Raw genomic sequence first — 19695 nt, 5'->3', positions numbered from 1 at the left:
TGTTTGCCCTCTCGCCTGAGTCTAAAATATATTTACACATTTCAAAATTAAAAGATAATTCTTTTCTGTTCAACATTAGAGAGGTCAAAAAATCTCGGACTGCAGCAAACCTTCTCTTTTTAAATATGTATAAATGAAAAAAAAAAACTTAGCTTGGAGTAGACAGGGTTTGTTTTTTTCTTATAATTCTCGTATTTGTGGGCTCTAGTAGGCGACTTTTTTTTCCTAATTCAACTCTGACCATAAGTTGAACTGGTTTGAACACCATCTTGTATACCGCTACTATGGTATTTTGGTTGAATTCTCTCTTATAAGTATATTCAACTGACTCGAACAATAGCAGCCTTACTTACTCGAATCCATTTCCGTATTTCTTTTGCCATTTTCACTAAATTTGCACTTGAATGGCTAAAATATGCAAGCTGTTCTATAAGTTCATTAGTGAGCATGCCTTCGATATTTTTCGACCATTTCTCACAGGATCATCCGAGTAAGAACTAAGCTTATCGTCTCCTATTGGAATGATAGGTTTAAATGCCAATTTCCTTCATGATGTAGTGCATATGGATTGTAATTAAGATCAAGATGGAGTACAATCCTGCCTTATCTGCTTTATCAAATTTATTCATAAACGCATTCCAAAGTGAAACTAAATCAAAATTTATTCTTAAAATAATATTTAGCTGAGCAAACCATTAGACCAATATAAAGTAGTTTATTTTTGTTTTTTACTACTGTAATGAAGCACCGTATTCTACACTATTTTTTATCACCGCACCTGAAATCCTGCGGATTTAAACGTCTTTCAATTGCAATAGCAACACATCCCTCGCACGTTGTTTCGAATACATATGAAATGCACGCATTTAGTACTGAAATTTATGAGTTTGTCACTTCATAGTTCTAAGTACGAGAGAATTACTAAAGCGGTTTGCATTGCGAGCATTAGCCTTCAGCAGAGAATGCTGCTTCAATTTATCATTTTGATGTGAATATTCCCACAATTTCAATACATCTTGTAGAAGTGATAGCATGTGGTTGTTCGCCACTATAATAACTTGAAATAATGCTAACGGAAGGTGGGATTTCCATTTATGTGGCTAGTCACGTATTCTACACAAATGCATTTTTACTCGTTTATTTAATAGAATGAAAGAAATAAATCGACTAGTCTGAGCAGAGCAAATGGCGTAGAAATTCTGATATCGTGTACGTCCCACATTCATACTTGTGAATACATTGTAGCAAAAAAAAAAAAAAAAAAAAAAAAAAAAAAAAAAAAATCAAATTAATTATTTTAACATAAAACAGTTGCATGGCATTTCCTTCCCGTGAGGTTTTCTGACAACCCCTTCAATTCCCATAGCTCTGAAGCTTTCTCTCCTTGAGTGATCATAAAGGCAGTGCACTAAAGCGGCTCGCAAATCCAACCCGTTCTCTGAAACAGTAAACTAACTTGAGGTGCTCTACCCAATCGATCTTTGGTTCATTTTTGTTATTCTCATAAGCAGTTATTTGTATTAATTTCTCATCATACTATCCTTTTATTTCTTCCTGATGTCCGCTGTGCCTAAGCACCCTTTTTTTTTTTTTTTATCCGTATCTTCTTTTTTTTCCCTATTTATTCACTTCCCCATGTCCATAACGAGTCCCTGCTTGTCGTTCGACATGGTCTGTAATAACGTACACAGACGTGTCATAACTAACTCGGCAGAGAGTGGACTCGTGGGCACAATACGTCACCGCACGTGCATCTGTGTTTTGCCCTAAGTACCTCCCAATCAATCACCAACCACACATATACCAGTATTGGTAGACAGTCTAGTGGCGGAGAAATACCGTTGCTAGGATACAGCTAGAACTCTGTACACACACACAAAGGGCGGAGACGGCGTTTTCTCTGTTCACTAAATGAAATGAAGAAGGGAGGACAGATATTACGTAATGTGGAGACATTATCGTTTAGACTTTCCAGTGTTGTTTTACAATGAAACTCTTCGTATATAAAATTGCGACATTACTGTTACACTAACACTGATGCCGTGAATAATGGGTCGCAGAATGGAGACAACGCATCAAGAGTCGAGGAAACACTGCAAAACACGTCGGAAACTTTAAAATGGCTTTGTACAGAGATATTTCAAACAGCGGCCTTCGTAAACTCTTAATGGAGTAAAAGTCCATTTAATTTTATTATAATTAATTACTGCTACCACAGGACTTGGTTCACTGTTAAAAGTATGAAATATTTCGCGAGATACCAATTTTTTAAAAATAAAAATCAGTAAAGTAAGGTGAGGAATAATTGTCAAAATCGATTATAAGAAGACTTATGGCGTGCCAGTAGCATTTTATTTCCTCTCCCTCCTTCATGACTCCCCCGTTTTATTTTGGTCCAATTGCAAAATTGCCTGGGTAACCTAAAAGTAACAAAACAACTACATTCTCGATTTAGTGAAAACGGATGAACGATGAGATATATATACAGTCATCTGCAGAAAAGACGAACAACTTCAATTTCCAATTGATTTTAGTACGAATATTTGAGGAAGTCATAATATTATAACGTAAGAAACCACTGCATTCCAAATTTGGTCGAAATCGGATAAAAGATCAACTTGTGTGCGTCTATCTGCCAACGATGTATTCGCTCCATCTTCTTTACAACTTTTAGTTCGACTGCATTGGCTTTTTTGCGTACTTCATACAGTGTTAAAAACAACTATAAATTCGATCGAGATCTAAAAAGATATCTCCTGAAGATGCCTCCTCCTCCTCCTAATCCCCTTATCCCCTTTATTTTAGTTGGATTAAGCTGACGTTCTCAGGTTTGGGGGCTCCACCAGCGTAAGAAACGGCTATATATCATATTTGGTTGAAATTTGTTGAAGAATGCTAGGTTTTTAACGTTTCAAATTTAGCAGATCGTACCCTACTTCTGAATACTCCTAGCGAATCGATAACATTCAAATCAGAACCAGAGTTGCAGCATCTTAAAGTCAAATTTTGTCCCTAGCTCCAAGTATTCAGTGATTGGCTGCAGCATTTTGCATAAGAGTAACTGCCTTGACTTTTCATAAATGCAATAGATATTTTTCTTATTCGGGCTAATACTGCTAACATTTCTCAATTCTTTTGTTTTAGCATCCCCCCCCCCCCCACAAATATCGTTAATGTAGTGGATACCACCAATTCATCATTGTCGCAATTCTGGCGCTACCGATTACAAAAAAAAGCTAATTCTAGGATACCAAATATAGAACTTTTCCCATGGCGACAGATCAATGTCTGTCACCGTCCCGGAAGGACACAACAGCGAGCAGATACTTGTTATTCAAGGAGAAAGGGACAGAAGTGCATAAGGACAACTACGCCTCCTGTAAAAAACGATGTTGAGCTTTATCGAAAATCGTTTTTATCTCAAAAGAGTAAAAAAAAAAAAAGTGTGTCAGTGCATAAATTCGATCACAGTGGCCATTTCTTTATATCAGCGTATCAATGCTACACACAATGAAAATTAGACTAATGCAATACGCAACGAGGAGGACAAGACACTATCGGAGTCTTTTCCAAACAGCGCTTGTTTCCATCACTGCTTCTTGGAAGTAGCAACGCAATGATGTTCTTGCGAGCAGAAAATTGACTTTTAATTATTTGGATAACAGATATTAGTCATAATTCCCACGTGTGCACATTTGAAAATTTTAATCGGAGAAGTTTCCACAAGAATGAACTATTGCATGTCGTCAAAACTGCGCAGTGCCTAATTTAATGGTAAAACGCATCTAAAGCTAATTATATCACAACTGAACAAAAAAGTAACTTTATAGCAAAATATTTTTGAAAAGAATCAAATTTCGCTATGCCGTTTAAAATAATATTTTTAATTATTACTGCTGCTATTACATGGTCGCTGGGTATTATTACTAACTTACCATTACCTTATATGCAAATAATTCATTGCTAACAATCATATTTGCAACAATTAATCTCACCCTAAAAGCTTTGTCTGTATTGCATCTTTTGATTATTGGCAATTAAAAGGATTTAATTCCCAATAATGAAAACCAAATCTAGCCTTTCATTTTTAACAAATAAATGTCAGATAAAATTAAATCACTGCTGCACGTTTCATATACGCATGCGAAACTGTATTGCAAGCAAATGAATTATAAATGAATGAAAGACAAAATTCCGCGTTACTATCACGAGGCATAAGTAATATCTCAGGGTAAATTCCAATGAGTGAATCACTGATGGAAAGTAAATATTTGTGGTCACTATGTAAAGTGGTCGTTATTATTGCTGGATTTTAACAAAAATTAGTTTGAACAATTTTCACATTCTTAAATATAAAATTAGAAACAGTATACATTTAACAATGCAGTCCTGACTGTATATGACAACCAAAAAGCATACTAATAATAGAAACAATTTTCTAGAGAATTTTGTGTATTTGGAAATCGATCTAGCATCTATTTTCAATAACTTAAAAAAATTGACATTAGGTTGGAAGAGTATACTTGAGAGCATTATCTATCTATGGAATCTTTTTGTAATCTAATTCCTTTTGCTATTTCCTATTGGGGTTTAATATCGAAATCACTTTCTATACCCCCCCGCGCTGTTTATTTCTGTACATAGGACTATCGTTTACGGTTGATAGCATCGGGATTCCGTTCAGCTGTGATACAGAAAACAATCAATTCTACCGGGAAAACTTACTGACTTGTAATGCCAGCTGGTGTGCAGTCGCCTAACCTCTACTTTAAGTTTCTATACATGTTAACATGAACTATTACAACCTACCTGTCCACTCGTTGTTTGGATTACCTGGACGTCCAAAGAGCCGGCCAGTACGGTATACCAGTTGGTACCTTTATCTCCTTGGCGAAACACTAGAGAAAATGTTGAAAAGATTTTATTAGAATTTAAAACAAAATCTGGTTTATTGAAAACAGATTGAAGCATCAGACTATCAATTTTTTTAAGCAAAAATCAGAATTTCAATAAATTATTTACAATCAACTAGCGACGTTATTCTATTTAACAGATTAGATGCAACTGTTGCTGCTATCTATAATATAATTTGATTGTTGCTAACTTAGTTGAGCGCAGATTGTTGAAATTACATTGTTACAGAATCAACAACACTTGTATTTTTCCAGTCATTTTTGAATTATTTATTGAATTACTGAAACATTTCAAGAGTTATGAAAACAATAACATAAAAACAACACGATTTCAAGAATCGTATTCCGCAAGGCTAAAGCAAATCGATGAGCAAAATAAGTATGAGGTTTTGGAAACAGAACCAAAACAATTCATTCAGAAACCACATATTAAAGTTTCGAAATAAAGCAAGTTTTAAAAGTTAAATAAAAAATCTTTAGCAAGTTAATAAGTAATGTTATTCACCTATAAAAATATTCCTGAAAAAAAAAAAAAAAACTCTACAATAATATCAACATACCATTTTCGCGAGACATTTAATATTGCTAATATTTATCGCCTAATTATGAAGTTTATTAAGGGAAATTAGAGTCATTTATTAACATAAAGTTACTGTAGCAGGGGGGCTAGATTTATAAGTTAACTGAATTTGTCAGTTTTCTAATTAATGAACAGGCTAGTACGTGTAATGTACCTCGAGGAGGCTGTCGGACAATTATCTCTTTACTACACCAGCTGCATGACGCTCATAATTAAAGTTTATTGCAACAAAAAATACCTTGTTTAAGGCTCGGTGCAGAGGCCTTTCTGATTGTGATAAGTTGGACTTTTCTTTTTTTTTTTTTTTTTTCGTTCCTTCTTTAGAGCGAACTGCCAGTTGGGAAGTTTGGTTGTTGTGAGGAGAATGGCTGTGATGCCAAATGACTAATACACAAATGTACAAGTTAATTAGGCTTCAGATATTATGAAAGAGAATTATAATGACGATATTTTCCTAAATCTCCATGCTAATAGCGCAGCAACTCATCTAATGAAGTTAATTAGATCGGCTAACAAAGCATTGCGTTTTTTTAAATATTTTTTTTTATTCAAGGGAAAAGATTCGTTAACAAGACACCCCGAAGGCGGCTTCGATCTCCAAGGACCTCTTTTAGCAGTAAAAGATGCGACGACATTATTACATAAAACAAACTACTAACGATCATCCGATGTACGGGATAAACAACCACCTCAGCTATGACGTGACGTTTTGTGTACTCGAGGATCTAACATGCTAAGTGACCGAAAAAGGAAATAACTGTTTCCATTTCCATCAACTCAACCGCTACGGTATAATACAGTTTGGATTCAAGATACCTTAATAACAAAATCGCAAATAGTAAAAACAATTAACTTTTTTTTTTTAAAATAATTTGTACGTTCAATTACTTTAACGTAACGGTAATCACGTGAATCAAGATATAACTCTGGAGTCATGGACTTAGTCATGCTTAAATTCAAAATAATATCCCGAAGGCGTGCTTCAAATCCCGTTTTTGATTTAAAATGTTTCTGTGAGCAGATACTTGATATTCGCCACAGGCGTACTTCACATTCACCCTTCATACTTTCGAACAGAATTCGGTATTATTGGAAGTAGTGTTAGGTCATTTTTTTTTCATTGCCTACAAAAAAAGAAACAAATATCAATGTTGAGAGAGAATTATGCTGCTATCGGGGGTCATTAAAAGGTATTAACAAGAAAATCTTTTGAATTTCAGTAAACTGTGTTGGTTCTCCATCGATCAAGGCATGTCAACAAATCTTGTAAGGTTTGCTGATATTTAATGAGTTGGGAGCGTTTGGCAAACTCCAATTAACTATTAGTGTTCCATCGTACATTATCGTATCGAGAGGCAATTTCACAAAACGTATTTGAGATGTGAAGGCGTTTTTTAATGGGTGACCGCCAGGTCTGATGGCGAAATCAGTGGGATGTCGAAGAAAAATCGAAAAAGATATGAAAGTATGCCTTTAAAATAAAAGTATTAAAACATATGCGCACCATGAAGACGTCTTATTTTCCTATACTAGACTTTTGGAAAGAGTCTGCTTCGATGACCGAATTCTGCAAATGGAAAGTTCAACTGTCCAGGGAGGTTGAACTTTCGGTTACAAACATACTATGAATTGTAACCACCTGTCTAGTATTCTATAGGGCCACTTTTCTCCAAATAATCGATTGTCTCTGCCATGACATTAATTCCTTCAGATATATAACGATGTGATGTGGACCTGCAACGATAACAATGTCTGCAAGACATCCCCAGAGTTCCTAAATGGAATCGGGTGAAATGCCGTTTCACAGAACATTCCGAAACATACCACACTATCCGAATGGATTGAGATCTAGTGAATTTACCTGACATTACAATATGGATGAATGTCCTCTACATTCTCGAATCGATAACAGCATGGACCAGTGACATGACAGAAAGCACGTAATCTAGTATGTGCTACTGGTACTACAATCTCTTTGGACAATGACCTTCGGTAAGGAATACGGAGTCTTGCGGACTTTGTTCTAAAATCCTATTCGTGCTACAGTTAGGCGTGCTGGCATACATTTTCCATGAGTCGCGTTGTATTTTCCCGCGCTTCCCCATAACCTGTCAATTAACTTGTAGGAGTTGCATTCTTTGTTCAGCATGAAGATCACTTTCCAAGATGCTTTATAGTTTCTTCGAGAGGGGATGGCCTGAAATGTTTGGCGTCAATCTAGTGACACCTTATTTGTGAGCAACCAAGAAAGGCGTGCTGTATCCGAGATGGAGCCATCTACAGATCGATCTTGCCCTGTAAGAAATTAGTGATATCGCCGCCATTTTCACGACTGCAACTTTAGCACTTTGGTTTGTACAACATACACCCAACTATACTATAGTAACATATAAAGTTTGTCCTAACTCACATTTACCTACCATTCTTCGGTTGCTTGGTGACTGGAGTATTCCTGGGCGACTTGGCTGTGGATACGCCATCTACATGACATCCTATCATAACATGTCTTTAGCAGTTCAGAACTTCGCATAACAAAAGTGTGTATTCAGATGTACAGTCAGTCCTAAGGGGGGTGTGTGTGTGTGTATGCATGCATGCAAGGGGGTGTATAGGCAATGTGGCGACAGTAAACAACACTGATATTTTGTTCTGAAAGGGAAGTATCCCAATACTTATTTCAACAGTATGTACTGTTAAATTCAGTTTAGGGCTAAAGCCTAAATGTTGGAATAATCTAGCATAATACATTAATATTATAAGCATGCTTTATATGTAAATTACGCGTTCTCCTGGCCAGTTTGCGAGAGAAAATCTCTCCAACCCTGTATGAGATCCGCTAAGTCAGTTTCACCCTGAAATGTCCTGATAAATAGGTTTTTCGCATCATAAACGGGATTCGAACCTAAGTCTAAATCTATACCAACTGAGCTATGGTGGCTCTAGAAAAATAAAAGAGCATTGCAAGAATATGGCGTGTTCTCTTACAGAAAGCATAATCAGAATGGAAATAAAGTAGCACTACATGATTGCAGCTACCTAGTCCGAAATCTTTCTAAGTTTATACGCAGAAGAATGTTTCAAAGTATTTACCAATTTACCTTGAGATGTCCTAGAAGAAATATGTCGAGCAAAGCATAGCAAGACGATGAATACAGATAGTAAATGACAAGTGACAAAGTATCCCATATTCGAAAATGAATATTACAGCACGCGCATTTAGGTTCTTCTGAACTCTTAGTAACTAATCACATCTTAATTTAATCTCACCGTTTCAATGCGTACAGCATAAAACATTCGTCGCTTTAATCTTAAGCGATATGAAATTGAACCCTGTTAGGGGAATTGCATATAATTTCTTCCCACAGTTATGAATAAATTTAGCAGGGAAAAACGTGCACAGCTTAAGTAACGACGATCCTTTATCAAGCAGAAAAAAAAAAAGAGAAAGACACACACACAATGTTCCTTCCTGAGTAATACACTAAAAGATTGCAGTTTAAGGTAAAAAAGAATCGGCCAAGAATATTGAAATATTCTCCTATAAAATGCATTCGTATGCATTTCTAGTATCCTTTCACACAAATAAAAAGCGTGACATAAATACATATTACACATTTACTTTGGCTACACTGCTCAATATCCCCCCCCCCCCCGTTCTTAAACGTGTTTATCTCCGATGATGAGTTCATTACATAGTGCAAGGAACTTGAACTATACGTACGAACATTTCAGTATCGAATATTCACAGCAAAACATCTAATGGGAACGAGCGCAGTTCATCAAGTCCTCATCAAGTGCTTTTCTATGCAAAGTCAAATAAATGCTAATTTTCGGTTATAATGAGGGCGCTATTTTACTATTTTCTGTATGCACCAATTTTTATATCAGTTGACTGGTTTGAAGCGAATGAATTATTATTTCGTCAATGTTATTTATTGTATTTTAGTCTACAATAGCGTTTCGCGCGCCGACCGTTATAAACTCTCGTTATAATGGATTTGTACCGTTCTTTCATTACCATGAATTCCATCCATTACTCGCTATAAATTAGAAAAGAAAATTATTCTTAACATCGCCTTAGCGTTATTAAGCACTTAAGTAATGCACAAGAAGAACAAATAAATTGCATTTGAAATGGAAAATAAGAACCAACGGAAATGCGGTGTAACATTCGTGCTTAGCGGCGCTTTCAAGCGGTAATATTACAGCTCCGGGAAAGCTTTTGATGCATTTTATTTATTAAGGAAGCCACCCCTTGTTCCGAGTCATTTCCAACACTGGTGTTGAGTTCATTTTGCAATATTTTCCCACGATTGCTTTTTTTTTTGCTTGCGTGCTTAAAGTATTGTAACACATGAGTTACACAGAAAATTCTGATGAAAGTCCATTTTTTAAGCGAAACAAAAATGATTTGGATGTTTATTGAAGCAAGAAAAATGAAACAAAAAAGAATGAGAATTAAGTAATCTTGGTAACGAGTTGCTTCTTTATAAAAGGTAAAAAACACACACAACAGTGTTGCTAAACTTGGTTTAGTGAATAATTTCATAAATTTTTCTGTAATGCAAACGCCAGAGTCGATATTTACAAAATTGCCTCCGGACTTGCTTGCTCATGCCTGACGTAAAGTAATGGTTATTATTACTGATAATAACCCAGTACGAAACTTTACTTAAATGCGTCTACCCGCCGAGTGATGGATCAAATGAAACAAATTATAGGCCAGGACTCCGGGGCATTGGTCAATACCGAGCGAAGATGAAAGGAAGCATTGAATGCGTAATAATTTGTAAACGTTTGTCAGTTGCACATAGCAAGCGCTCGGTTTGATCTCCTAACGTTTATGATATTGCTTCTGCTTAGCACTAGGAATAAATAAATAAAACTTTCCTTCTGCTACAGTGGGGATATAACAGTGTAATTTATTCGTTGGAACTCATTTACTGGTTTGCAATAGGCTAATGTTTATTTTAGAAATTTAATCTCTGAGACAATAATCCCATTTGCAACCCATTGTGCACTCCACGATGAATGTTTTCGGAGATTCCAACGGAACATTCTACAACGAATATCCGCGCAGGAATGAATATTCCTTCACTATTTATTTGTTGATCGATTTATCGATCCTCAACATGCACTGTTTATAATCTTCTTGTGTAGCATGCAAAAGTTACTATCTACATTGTCCATTTAGGTTATACGAAGACACGATTACAGAGCGAGTTGCTGAATGCAATATCCGTTTTATTCTAAGAGCATCGACGCACTACTAGCAATCGACCAATAGATTTGCAATCTGAGAACCACCAAACAGTAGCCATATCCAATATATGCATATTTAAGCATGCGAAATATTACCATCATGTCGGTTAAATCAGGTCACAATGCTTAATTCTTATTTCTGTAAATCGGAATATACTAAAAAACATTAAGATTTCATATATGACGAAGGCATAAGATTTGTACATTATTTTACTTTTTAGTTATATATTTTTACGTAACAAGTAACACTATGAATTCTACTCACTTCCGTTACACGGCACACGACAGTTGTCAAAAATGATGGAGACGGTTCATAGCTCTGTCAAACACGTGCCATTGTTTCACAATTATGTTAATATTTCTTCTGATTTCGATTCAAATTTACTCCAAATGCAAGTCTACATATGGAGAACATGGGTGAAATCACCTTATTAGCTTATAGACTTCGCATCTCGGCTCAATATTGGTAACAGTTGTGAAATAGTATGCCTTCAGTGTGATGAGATTTTTTGCATTGTGTTTGCATAAATGTAAATGATTTTTTTTTTTGGAAATATTTCTTCATGAATTTAGGATTAAAATTCACTTTTTATTAAAAAGATATATATATATATATATGTATAGATAGTGCTCGTACACATTCTGGTGACCCTCGCCTCAATCAATGAAAAAAAAACCCGGGAGGAGACATTCTACTTTGATACAGTGCATTATTTGCACACCTTATTATTTTCTCGTTATCACCCGCTTACGATCAATAGATTGAAGAAAGAAAACTTAAATTGCACCAATATGCGACTTGCATAATACGTTACTCATTATTGGATTTACTGTAATGGAGTGATGAGATTAACGCAACCTTCGTTTACAGTACATTTCCCTTAATTCAGCAAATTAACCACTCAGCAATAGTTAACAAAAACAAGTAACATAAATGCAACATGATGCATTTGTGCGAATAAATTGCGTGTCAGGCCAATTGGCACTTTATGCAGGATAGTCATGATAAGAAAAAACTGGACCAACTGCATCGCTGAACCTTCCAGTAGAAGATAGACCAGTCCGAAAATGAATCAAATTCAATCGATACTAAACGACCATGACCTTAATTATCAAGGAAGGACAACACAGTAACACCAATTTTACCCATCAGTATCGAAATTTATGAATACAGTACAATGCCTTCATCTAAAACATCTTTAAGACATCAAAAAATAGCAGGGAATTTGCATTTTACTGCAGTGACAAAACCCATTTACTTGTCTGAAGACATTTCACGTATGAGGGAGGTGACCCACGAACACTAGATTGATGCAAAAATCAGGATCATCTTTGCATCAAAATGAGAACGATAAACCACGTAGAACAAAATAACAGCAAACATAGAGAAAAGCCCACGAACAGTAAACGTGATGGGGAGGTGGATCCCCCTTTAAAAGATGGCCGGATACATATACGTCGTAAAACTTTTACTGCTCAGTCTGGCGCACAGGACGTGAGAGGGATCTCGCTAGTCGCCCAGACGGCATTTTCCATCCTGCACACGCGTCACTGAAGGAGAACAATCTACTGTACTAATGGTGGTCACGTTGTCCAGGGCAACCACTGGAAACGCCTAAAATCTAGGTGGTCAAACAGAGGACGATTTGTCATCTTCGCTTGCAGAAGCTGTCGGAAAGCGTGGGTTACAATAAGGTCGTAAATTCCCGGCGTTCTGTCGTGTCGCAGTGAATGATGTCCAATGCTTTTTCTTGGTTTATTTATAAAGGGAAGACGATTATTTATAGAAAGCAAAAGAGGGGGAAATTCAATAGAACGATGGTGGCTACTCAACTGGCTGAATGAGAACATCGCACAACAGAAAAAAAATTACTCATTTTTAACATCTAATCTAATAATATCAGTCTTTTTAGATCTGATCACGAACGAAAAGTCTTGCGACCTTTTGTGGTCAAGAGTGTTGGTAGGAAAACATCGTTGGCATATTTTTGAATAGTTGTGAAGGCTATTCCAAAGGTAGATGGAATGAAAGAAGTTCGTTGATAAAATATAAAATATTTTAATTATTTAATATTTTAACAATTTAATAGCTGATCCACTGCATGATCTCAATCTTATCACTTGTAATTTAGGTATTTTTTAAATTTAACATCAACATTAATTTATTGATCAACAGTGGCCATAATTGCATCAAAAGATACAACTTGAAATCTACGTATATCCCCCCCCCCCAAACAAACCGAAGGTGAAGATTTTTTTTTTTTCTTCTCTTTAGTGCGTTATCAGTTTCATTCTAGCTAAAACCATATCATTGGTGATGCAGTTGCGACAGAACCGCGTGCTCTGTGATGAGGCACTAATAGGATTTTTAAAATAAACTTACATAGTCATTTTAAACGAATGAAAAAACTGATGAGAGTGAACGGTCTAAATAGCTGAATAATTTTTTTTTTTTTTTTTTTTTTAAGGAATTAAGAATCTCACCGGAGGGGGAGAGAGCAGTGCAATACGTTTATATTTGAAGTGCGATACTCTACACCGGTACTTATTTGGAAAAACAAAATTCAGAAGTTAACTGAAGTTATTTTTCGTCAGATAAGTAAATAGACATCAGAGATTGTAAAATACTTTAACTGTGAAAAATAAAGTATTTTTTGTGGTTTCAAGTGTTTTGATTTTTTTCCACGCTTCCTCTTTGAAAAAGAAAATATCGCACATATTTTTCCCAATAAAAAAGCATTTATTTGTTGGAAGGATTAAACTAAATACAATATATAATTTAAAATCATTTATATATATATATACACACACACTTGGGGCTTGGCGCCTTCACCCCCCCCCCCCCCCCCCCGAGTTCTGAACTGGTAGGCCGGTTCTCCTTGAATTCTGATGACTCAAATTTTGAAAACTCGAAAGGGGGTTCCGCCCCCTTTCTAAAACGTGAGCAATTATAAGGTTTTTTTTTTTATCATATGGGAATTGGACAGAAATTATAGGATTTTTTAAAACCAATAGATCCATAATATAAAAGGACGGATTACAAAGTAGGTCCCTCGATGTAAACTTTCATTCTTAGTCTCCTAGCCACGTATTAATTAATTAATAATATAAGAAAATGGAAGAAATTGTTCTCAGTATATAATTCTTATCATTCTTTTTGTGGCTTTTCAAGAAAAGCTAAACTTCGGAAGTTCAGATTTCTTGTTTATCCAGTGATGTTACATAAACACTACTTCGTGGCACTGCTAATATTAAATCTTGCATGTTCTGAGATCTTCTTTCTTGGTAAAGCTATTATTACCAAGATAATAATAAATTATCCAGAAAGCAAATCGATCTCGCTGTTGATGATCGTTTTTATTTCACAATCAGCAAAATAAAGAGAACTGCGAAGTCATTTTTATGTAAAACCTGGCGTATCCTTATTATTTTTTTTGGGGGGGGGGAGGAAGGAGATATTGTTTCTCTTCAGCTTGAAAAATGTGATTCGCTACATTCTCGTCCTCGTTTTGTTTCAGAAACTCACAATTAAATGTGGAGTACTTACGAGTGACACCTTTATCCAAATCTTCGTAGTATCCATAGTAGCAAATCTGTTGCAGTAGACTTGGGTGGAAGCGTTCGAAGGCCTTGATGCTCCTAAGGCGTGAAAAAATGGCCTCCAAGTCTTCCTCAGTTCTGTCTGTAGGTCTGAAAAACAACACAAAAGTAATTCCATTACTAATCCATTAAAAACAAATAATTTCTGGATATCAAAGAACAAAGATGTGACGGTAAATGACACCTATCGTTACACTTCGCGCTTAATTAGGTCAAAGGTCGAACGAGAGAGATAATGAAACCGGATTAACGCACGGAAATTCCTCCCGTGCAGACGAAATATTATTTGGACTAATGGACGCTTTGTTGACATGAAGAGCTGCGACTGCCTCTCTTAATGCACGTATGGCGTGCGTCTTGCAGACAATGAATGTCCGGGATTTATTAATAATTAACCAGTGCTCGATCGTAAAGCATCAGGCATAAAGGAGGCTGCAAGGTAATGGCTGTGTTTCAAGATAATGTCAAATCCTTTTCGGCGATGCGAACTGCGAAAAGTTCAAACCTTTCTCGCAGGCGCAGAGGGTGTCTGGTCGATGTCAACGTCATAGCCTTCAATGCGAAGCAGGAGTTACTGAGTTAACCACAAAGCCACTTCCATAATTAGGAAGGATGGAAAGTAACGAGTACTTTAATAGTGGTTTGCTCGAGAGATGATAAACTTTGAGTGAAAGCTTATTAAGACGTTGGAATAAATATGAAATACAGCATGAAGAGAAGTCAAAGCAATGTACGCAATAACATTTCGTTGCTAATATTTCATACCATTCACGGGCTGCTTAACAAAGACATTTCGATTTTATGGTGCATCAAATGGACTTTGAGGAAGTACTTATTAATATTCGGACAGTGAAATATAACGAACTGATTAAAAGTTAATTCGGATTCAGGAGTTAGATACAATTCCTTCTATTTAGTCAATCATTCAGATGTATTTATTATTGATGAATAACGGCACCGTCGTAATGGGGAAAACAAAAACAATCTGTTACCATCTTTAGTTTTATTCGGATATAGTTTCATTTAAAATGGTCATGTGATAATTGTTACGTCAGAATAGCAACGGATTTGATACTATTGTTAGCTTATTCGCTGAATCATCACTTTGTTTGTTTCACTGATAAGAAATACCACGTCAACTGTAAGCTACTAAGTTTCTAGTCAATGAACACGTCATTGGAAAAGGAATGAAGAAAGGGGGAAAAAACTTAATTTGCGAGTGCTGTCGAGAAGCACGAATTTCAATCACTCTTCATTTATTTACGGTACCGAATACTATTCATGCAGCTATCGTCGGTTCGTATTTTTAAAGTCTGATAACTTGACTCTTTCTTTCTTCGCTGACTCCAGCTATTAGTTTCCTTAATTAGGTTTTAAGATCCCATGAATTCTCATCTGAGGTACATACTCGATAGTGAAAACTTTGCAAACTTTACTAAGAAGTGAAAACCAATAAGAGATTCTTGAGCGTCTTTTTTTCCAGTCTCAGCAAAACGACTTTTCATCCTGATTCATTGCAAAGGCCACAGAGTAACAGTTACTCTCACATGAGAGCGTTTCTATGGCGACTACAGTCTACTGGAGTAAATTATGTGTCACATAAACTTTCAGCTGGGGAATGAGATCCTTCTGGAGGTTTGTTTAGAAGGGAAACTTCTCTTCGACTCAATCTCATCTCTTATCTGTCGCTTTCCTAGCACAGAATTAGGCAGCTGACCCCCAATAAGATCAATCATTCTTCGTTCTTTGCTATTCAGACAGCAAGGATAAGGGGGGTTTTCTTGAGAGTATAGATATTTTAAAGGAAAATACACAGTTTGCACCTCAAGAGAAAAGCGATCAAAGTAAATCGCGCGCTTGCTTTTGTAGTTCCATCAGTCTGAAGGGAAACAACTAACATGGAAGGAAAAAAAAGAGAGCAAACTTAAGTATTTATATTCATACGGCGACGTATTAGACATCTACCGAGCCCTACTTTGAAAGGCAGGTTTAATGTAGTACGCACTATTTGTGCTTTACTATATGACGTAGAATGCAACTGAACATTGCAGTTCGAAAGAGTATTTTCATTTTCTATTCATTTTAAGGTATATAGGAAGTGATTCAGTCTCCTATAGCAGTGATAAAATTGAATAAAATAAGATAACTCCCAATGTTTTCTATCTCCATGCATTTTCTTGGGTACATATATAGACGTTTCAGTGGTATTACCAACCTCTCAAGTAGGCCACAAAAACTTCTCTATGTAATGACATTCCATTCTTTAATTGAATTGATGACTTCAAATCTCGTTCCTTTCATAAGAATCTTCGACTTTGGAGAAAGAAGCTTCTGTGGCTTCTGCGACCTGAAAAAAGTTGCTGAGATCATTAAAACGATATTTTCCACCGAATTTTCATAGAAATCTTTGCAACGAAATCTGCTGAATACTCACCGCATCTGTAGACCATTTAAAGTCTGAACTAATGGTAAGGTCTTCTGCTGCCAACCTAATCGTGACATAATCCAATACTGCCATTTCTCAAACTTTGATCATCATATTAGTTCGATCGCTCTTTTTTCTTTAACGTCATCTTAGCTACTCGGAAACCATTAAATATAAAAACACTCCCACATGCTTTACCAACATCCGGGGCTTAATACAACATGAACGATGTGCACTACCGCTTACAGACATCCAAACCCGATATGTTATTCCTCACTGAACTTCATATGGCATCTGCTACGACTAGAGCTCACTTAAACTTTCCACAATAAATCACAAGATGCCTCACGAAGAGTGGATGTCAACTCTCATATCCTATGCCAGATGTTATCCTTTACATTATCTGCTTTGTCTCAAGATTTCTTTGCCTCATTTTGTTGTGTTCATTTGCTGATTTTACTGGTCTCCCAATTTCATACACATCGTCCCTTTGTGCAGCCAATCGGGCTTTCGTATTCTACTCCATAGAATACGAGATTATTCTTGAATTTTATTATTATTATTACGCGAGCACCTCCATGGAGTCGGAAGACTCATCATAGGAGATCCAATCTATCATACCTCTTCTTGAACCCATTAACAGACAAAGCACTCAAAACCGACTCTGGCAACCTATTCCACTCATTCACAACTCTCGAAGCAAAAAATCTAGTACTCACACCCCTACTGACTCATCTCTTTCCTGGAGTACAGTGCCATCAATGTGATACACAAGTTGTAATCTATATTTATCCCCAAATGCATAACATTTCTCCTGCATCTATCCTATAAAATCCTTCAAGCAACTTAAATATTTCTATCATATCTCTTTTTATCCTATCAACCAACTTCTTCAATCCACATAGGAAACATTCCACAGACCACTTACCATCTTGGTCACTTGCCTCTTAATCCTCTCCACCTCTTCCTCATTCCCAAGAAACTCAGTAATCCAGATGTAAGCGTATTAAGGCCTTATAAAGAGGAATAAAAACTTTCTTATCTCTACTTAATGTGTTCTTCACTAGCCAAGTGATATTATGGGCTACCTTAGCAATATATCCTCCAAACTTTAACTCTGTCTACCACCCCTAAATTTCCAGTTTCATCTCTTTCCTGGATTACAACTTGTGTATCACATTGATGGCACTGTCCAGGAAAGAGATGAAACTGGAAATTTAGGGGTAATAGACAGAGAGTTAAAGTTTGGAGGATATATTGCTAAGGTAGCCCATAATATCACTTGGCTAGTGAAGAACATATTAAGTAGAGATAAGAAAGTTTTTATATTTATATTTTATAATTATTTTTATATTTATATTTTATATAATTATTATATTATTTTATAATTATATCTATATTTATCCCAAAATGCATAACTTTAAATTTCTCGACATTAAACTGACAACCATTATCTTTTACCCATACTGACATTCTATTTAAATAGTCCTGCAAGCTCTCCACATCGCCTTGATTAACTATTACTCTACCTAATTTCGCATCATCAGCAAACAACTGAATATTTCCTATATCATTTATATACAAATTAAACAGAAATGGTCCCAGCACTTAACCTTGCGGCACACCAATGGTCACTTCTTTTCGCCTCGATTCTGCCCAGCAGCCATCCTCTTATTCCCTTAACCAGTGTTCATACCCATCCGCATTTGTTCTAATTTGCGCAACAGAGTTCCATGTGGAATGTCAAATGCCTTTGCAAAATCCAACAAAATCATCGTGTAGCCATCCTTTATCCTACCCTTTAACAAAGCCATTTCACCCACATACAGTATATTTTTTTTCTACCCATTCTTGAATTCCTTGTTTTTTTAGAAATTTTTCTAGTACTTTTACAACCACGCCTGAATTACTGATTAGTCTATAATTTGCTACTGCAGTCTTAGAACCTCCCTTATGCAAAGGAATCTTTTTTCCTCTTAACACCCCTTTGGAACTCTACCAGAGGGGAGACTTAAAAAAGAGCCTAGACAAACGTATTGCTAATTCCCTTGCACATTCTGGAAAAACCCTAGCTGATATCCCTTCTAATCCCACAGCTGCATTTACATTGAGATTCTGCAATATCCTAAGAACCTCCAATTCTTCCACCTCTGTTCCCACATTAGTGTCTGTCACTTAGGTTAAAGCAATAACCTCACTTGGACGATTGCAAAGTGGTCACTCAGTAACTTAATTATTTTATCCGCTCCGGTCTCCTCATGACCATCATCACTCATTAAGGTTAATCTTCCATAGTCATTCTTCCTCTTACTTGCCACATAATGAAAGAGCTCTTTGGGATTTCCTTTAGCCTTCTCGCCTAGATTCTTCTCATAATCTGATTTTGCCTTCCTTGCCATGCTGGTCACCTTTCTTGCTTGTGCCTTTTACTATTCTTGGGTTTGCTGGTCACCTTTCTTTTTATATACCCTCCACAGCATTTTCTTCTTCTACATCTCGTGCTTAATGATATTACTCATCCATCTAACTCCTACCTGATTAACGTTACTTACCCTAGGTATATAATTTAATACTGCTTCCTCTAGATAACCCTTAACTATATCCCATGCACTACTAATCCTTACCCTGCAGTGTTTTATGCCAAGGTACAGATTTCAGCTTCTTCCCTAGTATATCATAATAAGGAAGAAGCTGAAATCCTGCCTTGCAATTCCACATATACCCCTTCTTGACAAAATATTCCTCATGTTTTACAATCTACCAAGTGAAGGCTGCATGGTCACTTTCACCAATTCGAGGCAATGTGGTCACCTTGGTTAAGGAAAGCTCTTCCGATCCTATGACCACGTCCAATACCTCCCACCCCTAGTCCCCTCCATCACATGCTGCCTTAAGTAATCTTCTCTCAGCAGGTG

At 36.3% G+C, this 19695-nt stretch overlaps 1 protein-coding gene across 1 annotated transcript in view; it reads right to left on the bottom strand.

The window, feature by feature from the left end:
- The window catches only part of Epac (Exchange protein directly activated by cAMP), a 154027-nt gene that overhangs the window by 118356 nt on the left and 15976 nt on the right, over positions 1–19695 (bottom strand). The window contains exons 2-3 of the mRNA XM_090394136.1: positions 14303–14445; positions 4810–4898 (exon numbers count right to left, since the gene is read on the bottom strand). Of these exons, the coding sequence (XP_090250262.1) occupies positions 4810–4898; positions 14303–14445 (232 nt within the window). The remainder of the gene's footprint in view (positions 1–4809; positions 4899–14302; positions 14446–19695) is intronic.

The sequence above is a fragment of the Typopeltis vanoorti genome, chromosome 6, assembly GCF_054136105.1.
Source record: "Typopeltis vanoorti isolate ZY-2024b chromosome 6, IOZ_Tvanoo_1.0, whole genome shotgun sequence".
NCBI lineage: Eukaryota > Metazoa > Arthropoda > Arachnida > Uropygi > Thelyphonidae > Typopeltis > Typopeltis vanoorti.
This window is presented reverse-complemented; position numbering and strand designations above follow the sequence as displayed.